This window comes from Terrapene carolina, unplaced genomic scaffold (genome assembly GCF_002925995.2).
Source record: "Terrapene carolina triunguis isolate 2854851 unplaced genomic scaffold, T_m_triunguis-2.0 Scaffold714, whole genome shotgun sequence".
Lineage (NCBI taxonomy): Eukaryota > Metazoa > Chordata > Testudines > Emydidae > Terrapene > Terrapene triunguis.
The window spans coordinates 14,241,267-14,249,736 of record NW_020665065.1 but is presented as its reverse complement, the minus strand read 5'-3'; the positions used below and the strand labels follow the sequence as shown (position 1 = coordinate 14,249,736).

The 8,470-nt window shown below is 49.8% G+C and overlaps 1 protein-coding gene across 1 annotated transcript; it reads right to left on the bottom strand.

Annotated features, from left to right (window-relative positions):
• Positions 1-438: 438 nt before the first annotated feature.
• Positions 439-3,690, bottom strand: CAMK2N1 (calcium/calmodulin dependent protein kinase II inhibitor 1). The gene is made up of 2 exons (XM_024208371.3): positions 3,422-3,690; positions 439-1,809 (listed from the first exon to the last, which is right to left on the bottom strand). The coding sequence occupies exons 1-2, from the start codon at positions 3,588-3,590 to the stop codon at positions 1,739-1,741; spliced, it is 240 nt and encodes a 79-aa protein (XP_024064139.1). The 5' UTR covers positions 3,591-3,690; the 3' UTR covers positions 439-1,738.
• Between the last annotated feature and the right edge of the window lie 4,780 nt (positions 3,691-8,470).

Below are 8,470 nucleotides of genomic sequence, written 5' to 3'. Positions count from 1 at the left end.
AGGCAGTTCTAAGCAGGCAGGAATGGCTGGTGGGTTTGCTGTTGTGTAATGCCATCCAAGGAGAGACTGGCACAAAGATGGAGATTGATTCATTTCAACACACACACACACACACACACACACACACACACAATGACGACTAGCAAACCAACACACCCAACCCACCGGGCTCCATTTAACTTTGCCCTGGGGAGCAATAATCACAACTCCTCCATATGCCCAATTCCCTATTAGCCTCAGTATGAACAGACAGTACTTCCAGCATGGGCCAGCTTGACATGTCATTAATTTCTTCTTTCCTTGACATTCCCCCAGTGACCACCTAACACCTCACTCTGAGACAGACATATGCAGCCTTAGCGTTCGGGCTGAAACAGATCTCACTGCATGCTGCAGGCACAAAAACAAGACAAGAGATAGTGATCAGACACAGGAACGGACTGTTTTGTTTTTTATTGTACATTGCAGAAATAGCCCTGTGTCGTGGATAAAAGTGCAACATACACAATATTTAAGAAAAGAAAAAAAAATAAAACCCTTCTTGAGGTCTGTCTTTCAAAGTTGCAAACAAAACCAGTAAAATAGTCCCTCACACAAGAGGCTTTTTTTTTTTTTTTTGCACATATCATGCAAAAAAAAGTAAAAGAAAACTCAGAAGATATTTTTTTATATATAGATAGATGTCTAGATATCAATAAAATCCAGTAGAGAGCCCTATAAAGAACAGAAAGGACACCAAAAGTGCTACTTTACATAGACTCAAAGAGCACTAAATAAGAAAGGAAAACAGACTGCCATTTGGCATCTCAAGATATTTGGCACTCTTGTGATTACATTGGATTTTTTTTTGTTCCATTTTTTTTTTAAACACAGTCTATTAAAGAGAATAAACTGCCACAATATAGGGAAAAAAACCAGAGATTGCCCACACTACAGACTGCATGGTAGTTAGAAAAAGCTGAGCATTTTTTTCTGTTTTACATATAAAATTTGTCCATTTGCGCTAACTTGAGCAGCTGCTCACAGCAACAAAGTAATACAAGCTTTAAAAAATAAAACAATTATTCCTATAGTTCATTCCTTATAAAAGTTTTTTTTCCCACACATTCCATCGATACGTTAAAATGTGACTAAAATGAAATATATATATATATATATATATATATAATTTATATATAATTTTTTTTTAAACATCCAAGGACACCAACATAAAAAAAACCAATGAAACTGATAGCATGTTACATCCAAGTGCACGGAATCATTTTTGCAAGATTAAATAATGTAAACAAGGTGCTCATTTGGAACAAGAATGACCAGCAAAAGGTACCACGGTCCGAAAACACTGTGTTTTGCTGCATTGTTCGAAGTACTTTAAACCCCAGATCTAGAATTGTGCAATATTCATCATATAGAAAAAAGAAAAGACTAGTAATTTAAACAACGTAGCTGCAACTGATACACTTTGATTTATTACTGTTTGTGGGCTGGGTTTAGGGTTGGTGGTTTGTTTTTTTTTTGTGGTGGATTTTTGTTTTGTTTTGCACATTACTTAAATCTTCTTCCTTTTCGCACCTCTTCTGTCTCCAAGCCTGATGTTAAGATACAATCTGCTGATGTGCATTGCGGATCACAGGCTAGTAATGAAGGATTTCAGAGTGCTTTTTTTGTTTGTTTTTTGCCAATAATGTATTACATTGTAAATTATTTTTCCCCTTTACTCAGTGTCTCTGGGAGGGAATTAAACACCGGGAGGTGCCTTTTCTGAAAGATTTTTCAGCACATCATCAATTCTATCATCTTCAATGACAACTGTAAAGCAGAAAAACAAAATGATGAATACATTGTAGCTTCCCTTGTCCCGTCCCCCCCCCCTTGCTGTTGCATGAATTCCCCTGGTATTGCAATCTGCCCCCCTGAAACACGTATGGTTCAACAGTCTCTCTACCTAACGTCCAAGGCAACACTGAATTCCAATACATACACACACACGGTTATTGCAAATGATTTTGTTTAAATAGCATAAAAGTCAGGGAAACATGAGTTTCATAGAGAAAGAAGTGTGTCCATTCAGCAATTTGCTGCTATTTAAAGAGAAGAAGTGATACCATTGCAAAGAATTAAATGCACTGATAATGTTACACACTTAATCCAGTGTTTTCAAGGTCACCAAACACTTGGCCGCTAGGGTTAGGTTGTCTAAAACAACTGATGGTGTATTTTTTTAAATCAACTGGGATAAGTCATAGCTGAATGGAACCTATTCCCCTATGAAATGAGTTGCAGGATCTCTGAGCTCTCTAGATGTCAAGAGACACTTCCAGATTAGCTATGTTGTGACTATTGAGATCACCTGGAATTTCTTTGTCTCTAATAGGGACATGGGGTTAGGATTCTGTAGGGTTTTTCTCATAAACATGCAATGTGGAGAAAAAGAGAGAAGAAAACATCTTTTTAACTGCCAGATGACCTCCCCTCTCCCCCATGGGTACCTACAGGATCTACTGCAGTTTTTCCACTCCTCTTTGCCACTCAATGCAGACTCAACACCTCCCCAACAGAATTTTGACTTGCAAGAAGGAATTCTGCGCACAAGACTCAGACTTGGATTTGATACATTTAAACTAGTCAGAGAACTACATGGCCCCCCTTCCCTCGCTCCAGTACACAGAATGTTTTAATTACAGGGATGTGTTCACTTCTCTAAAGAAGTGAAAATGCCGCTGGGGAGGTGTTGGGTGTGCTGTGAACGGCAAAGAGAAGTGGGGGGAAAAACGCTTTGGATCTGCTCACCTAAACTGTGGGGTAAAAAAGACCCATCCGTTTACACTGCTAAGCGAGCAGATCCCAAGCTACATTTTATTCCCCCACCCCCGACACACCCTATTGATCACCCCCGCGCACAGAGCAGGCACACGGTGGCAAATGGAGCTGCACCAGTGCCCGGTCCACGCTGCCCTGGGATTCCCCCAGCAGACTGGAGATCCCGACCCCTTACTCAGCACGTCAACCCGTTCCGCGCGGGTGAAAAGCCCTTGCTAATCCCGCAGCCTTGTTCTCCTCCAGCCAGGCAGGAGTCGCCGCCGCCGCCCGGCTCCGGATCCCAATCCCCGCTCCCGGAGCCCCATCTCGGGGCGCCTGCCTGCCTCCCCCCTGGGGGGGGGGCCGGCTTTGGGCAACAAGCCTAGGGGGGGGGGGGGGGGCTCCTGGCCAAGCAGGTGTGAAACCAGGCGGCCAAGGAGGGAGGGAGGGGCTCGGGGCGAAGTGACTCCGATTCCGAACAGCTGCGGAGAAGGGAGCGAAGCGGGGTGACTCCGATTCCGAATAGCTGCGGAGAAGGGAGCGGGGCGGGCTCGGGGGAGACCCCCCCCCTCCCAGCCGGGGACTGCAAGGCTTTCGGAAAGGGGGCGAGCCCGGCCCTTACCTCTCTTGCTCCTGCCGATCTGCCCCAGCTTGGGGGGCCTCTTGTTCTGCCCCCCCGCGAAGAAGTTGCTGGTGTCCTGCAGGCGGCAGGTGAAGGAGATCTGCCCCACCTCCCCGCCGTCCCCGAAGTGCCCCAGCTTGTCCTCGCCGTAGGGCAGCACCTCCGACATGGTCTGGCCGGGCGGGTCCGCGGCCCCTGGCCCTCCGCCCGCTCCTGCTGGCTCGCAGCCGGCAGACAGGGTCGCCGCTGGCCCGGCAGCCCCGGCCCGGCAGGGGAAGCGGCGAAGCGGCACCGGCACCGGCGCCGGGGGGGGGTCCCTCTCCCGACTGGGCTCAGCAGCAGCAGCGCGGCCCCAGCCACATCCTCCGGCGGCGGCGGCAGCGCGAGAGTGGCCGCCCGGCTCCCGGGCGAGAGGAGGCAGCTGGGGCGGCTGGAGCAAGGGGGGGGGCGGGGGGCGGGAGTCCTTCCCCGCGCTGCCGCTGGGGGCCGGCTCCGGGCGGGGGGAGGAGGCAGAGAGATCCCGGGAACAGGAGCAACGTCACCGAGGGCAGAGCCCGGCTGCCGCGCGGGCTGGGCTGGCCCCGGGGGGGGGGGGGGTCCCCCCCCCCTTGCAGCCTCCGCCCCCCCGCCCGGGTGCTTTCCCGGCTGGGTGCACGAGAGCTCGGTCCAGCTGCCCGGCTCTGCCCTTCCCAGGCACCTGCCACCTGTGCCCGAGCCTCCCATCACCCCCCCACCCCCATGGCAGGTGGGGACAGCCAGGCACAGAGGGGGGGTCCTTTGCTCTCACCACTGATCCTTACTCCCTCCTAGAGGGAGAAACAGAACCCGGCCCCCTGACTCCCAGGCAGGGCTTAGCCCCGGCACCTCTTTCATTACACATTAAACACTGTTCCCAAGCCTCCTGGGCAAGGCCACCCTTCCTCTCCTCCACCAGCTCGACTCTCTCGTGTTCAGCAGCAGGGCACAGTCTCTGCTTCTGCTTCTACACCCCACCCCATAGATACTGCAGCATTCTTGCTTTTCTTGTCTCTTCTGATGCACATCCCCATGCTCCCTTGATTTCTTGGAGCGCCCCTCTTGCAGCAGAGTGGAGGAGGGGTGCTTGCAGCAACAAGATGGAGTGGAAGGTACAGAGCCAGCAAGCTTGCCAGATGCTCTGCTGAAAAGGCAAGGGGTGCTGCTTTAGTTAATGTATTATTATTGTTCATTATTTGGAGGAAATCCCCCCCCCCCAGCACCCCTCGCTGCTGTGATCTCCAAGAAAGGGTCTAACAATTGCCTTTCTCCCTCTGAGTACCCTGGTCTGGGTCAGTCTCCTTAGTAAAGGGGCAGGGACACCTTAGTCTCTAAGGTGCCACAAGTACTCCTGTTATTTTTGCGGATACAGACTAACACGGCTGCTACTCTGAACACCTCAGGTGGATGTTTCATTGGCTCCCTTTAAAAATCTAAGGAGCATTTTGAACAGCTTCTGACCAAAAGCCTCAATCCTGAGATTAACATCAGAGAAGCACTGAAAGAAGGGACCTAGATAATCTAACCTGATCTAGCCAGGTATTTAGACTGCTCGTCAAATTGGGAAGGGACCAATGTCCCCCACTGCCCATGCTCTTCCCAGTCTTAGGGAACGAATTGTATAGTACATGCCCATCCGAGCCTTATAGACAAGCTCAGCTCATCGCTCCTGAGCGAGCAGCGCCCTCCTGCAACAATCCCATTTATATCCTATCGCTGGCATCTAAGTAATTGTCCTTTTCCTCTCTCACCCCTTCCAGGAATCCCCGTCAAGTGGATTCTCCCACCACCTCCTCCTGGGAAAAGAAGCCTGAATGTTGATTCCCTGACTAAGGTTCTGCAGTACCCTGGCCAGCCATTACAGCAGTGGGGAAAGGGATGGCAAAGCCCAGTTTTCTTTAGCTTCAGAACAGCAGCTCCGCAGTAATGGCACTAATGCAGCGGGTGGAGCATTTGTGAGGCTTGGGCTAAGGCTATTGCCATCTTCCTTGTGATGAAGCCTTAAGGCCCGGGAGATAAAATCTTCTACACTGCTGGCAGCTTTACTCTGTAAATGATGTAACGTGTTTCCTAATGTGTGCTCTGCTTCCATAACCAGTCCTCAGTGTGGATGGAAAGGAAGGATTCACTCACAAGGGGGTGTAAAGGGCAGAGGATGAGGGATGTGGCCTGCTCACGGAGCTGGAATATATAGTGAAGACTGCCGTGTGGTATCTATACGCTCCACCTACCTGGCTCTCCACACAGCCAACACTGTAACAACCTACATGGCGCTGGAGGGAGGAGCACAGGTTGCAGGAGGGAAGAGTTTGGAGGAGGCGCTGGGAAGTCAGTCTGTGTGCACGTGGCTGGAATGCTAGCTGCCATTGCCGCACCCCCGTGAACCGTTCTCTTAATAAAGATTTAATTTAGTTTTAGAAACATGGCGCCCTCTCATGTCATTACTCAGCATGCGGTACGTGAAACAAGCACTGTGGGCATCTCGCCTGTCCCGCTCTCAGATGCATGTTTCTGCCACTACCTCCTCCGAGCAGCCCCTGCTGTACTGAAAGAGGTGATGTAACGTGATAAGGTGTGAATGCCTCCCGGAAACACTGGTGTACTCCCATGTGACATGGCATAACCCTGGTGCAGTGTGTCTGAAGCAATGCCCGGGCAACCTGATACCCTGTAACTTCCTACTGCTGGAAGGCAAACAAATGAGCCTTTTTTGACCAGGAGGATGTGACTTCTGCAACTGGGGAAGCAGGAAAATCCTACCCCAACACAAAGGTCACGCTACAAAACACATGAGCTATGAAATTTTTAGTAGTTCCCTGTGTCCCAATCCAACAAAATGGCTGTGAAACTGCAGGGCTGTGCGACCCACAGCAACACAAAGGGTGCAACATCAACGCTGTCCTGACACATGGCAACCCCCCTGTAAGCCAAAGTGATGCTAGAATAACAGCACGACCCAAGGGAACATGAGGTTATGCAATGCTGCAGGACCCGTGTAACCCAATGCAACAGAGGGAGATGGGTCACTGCAGCATAGTGCATTGCAGTGTCATCTGATACGACCACCTAATCCAGTGCAGTACGATAAAATGGTCTCCTGATTTGGCGATTTAAGCATAGTGATGTCCATTGCAGCAGAATGAGGCTGGAACCTCATGCAGTGCCACATATACATGCTGAAGCAACACTAACAAGGTTATGTGGCAGTGACTAGGAAAACCATGTACCATTCCATCCCAGTACCCATAACGCGCAGCTCCTTTTAAGGGAAAGGAGGGCACAGTTAGCAGAGTTCATGAGTCACTGCTGATTCTTACAGGCATTTTTTGTAGTCTGTTCTTCTCTTTGAGCAAAACTCTTTTGCTTGGAGGGTAACGTGTTGATCCTGCAGCAATTCCCTTGTTATTTAGCGTTAATTCAGATCCTCGTCTTGTGCAGATTTATTCAGTACGTGGAGATGGGTGAGAATTTTAGAGCTGGCAAAAGGTGCCAGACTGACAGCCCTGACGACTGAAATCTTCTTATTTATGCAGAGAACAGGTATGAGCACAGGCAGTGGCAGCTTACAGAGAAGGGGTGGGGATGGGTAGGGGCTCTGCTCCTTCTCTCCCATTGAGGTAACAGGAGTAGAAGCCAGTCACGCATGCTTTGAACCATGGGTGGAGGGCCTAGCCCTAGAGGTGATTGAATCGTCCTATCAATGGCTAATCTGCATGCCCACTCAAGGCTTAGGCTCTCTGGTGAGGCTGCCAGGAAAGTTCCCAGTTAGTGGTTTTGGGATGTTACCTGGACTGATACTGCCTGCTCACTGCAAGTAGGTCCCTACCCCACCGTCAGGTGGGAACAACGCTTCTGTCCTTCCTCAGTTGAATTTGAGCCATTGACCTAGAAGCAAAAGGCTCGGGCTATCCTGTTACCAAGCTCATTGCCCCCGCTATAAAGATTTGTGATAAATAATATTCTTTGTAGCATTCCCAACTAATCACAATCGCCATCTTGAAGCATTTAATGCTTCGCAAGCATTTCAGGAATCAAGGGTCCGGACAGCTCATGAGATTGAGCTACAGAACCTTTTGTTTCTGGGGTACCGATCCGATTCCAGCTCCAGATGTCTGTGACTGAATGTTATTGCCACTCGACAGCTGTTTCATGCGCTCTCTGAAGTGAACTGGTGGTCTCAGGCCAATTCCTAGTGAACAGATGTGCACGTGAGTCTCAGCACTAATTAACATTCCTGCTGGCAGTCTCGGCCAAGATCCAGCAACCTAGGGTTGATGGGTTTAGAGACAGAGCTACCCTCTCCCTTTAAAGATGTGTGTGTGTGGGGGAGGAGGGAGATCAAGAAAAGCAGGGTAGGAGAATGTGTACTGTTGTTGCCCACAATGTACTTGTTCTGTGGATACAGGACTTCAGCCTCAAACCTTCCACCACTCCTGAATTCAATGTAAAAAATGGAAATCCCTCCCCTGGCCCTGGGCCCAGGAGCCCAGGTGACACCGAACACCGGCAGGCTGGGCTGAGGGACTCCGGTGTGTATGTTTTGGGACAGTACGTCAGAGGGGGAGCTGGAGGGCACTGTGGTTAGTGACTGTGGCAGAATCACAACATCTGAAGGGGACGTTGTCTATAATCTATAAAGTGCTTCAGCGGCGGATGAGCAGGTGAACAAGCACTTTCCACTCCCGAGAGGTTTAAGAGCTCCAAAATGGATTAAGTGTAAGCGAAGAGCACTTTGGTAGTGTCTTCCAAGAACCAACCCACCCAGGAACTCGAAACCTGATTCTCTCAATCCTGCCCAGTCTTGCAAGGAGACGCTGGCTGTCAGCTCCCCAAAGCCTCTCGTTCTGATGTTTCTGTAATGAATAAGCCTATTTCAGGCTTTGCCTGCACACTTGCTGGTCCCAGTGCACAGGAGATGTGTTTAAACAGTTACATTTGCATGGCTACCTTCTTTTTCCCCTGGAAATCACTTGGCAACCGAGATAACAGAGCAATGGTGTGGCTGCTGCCTGAAAGGCTAAGTCTGGGCTGGAG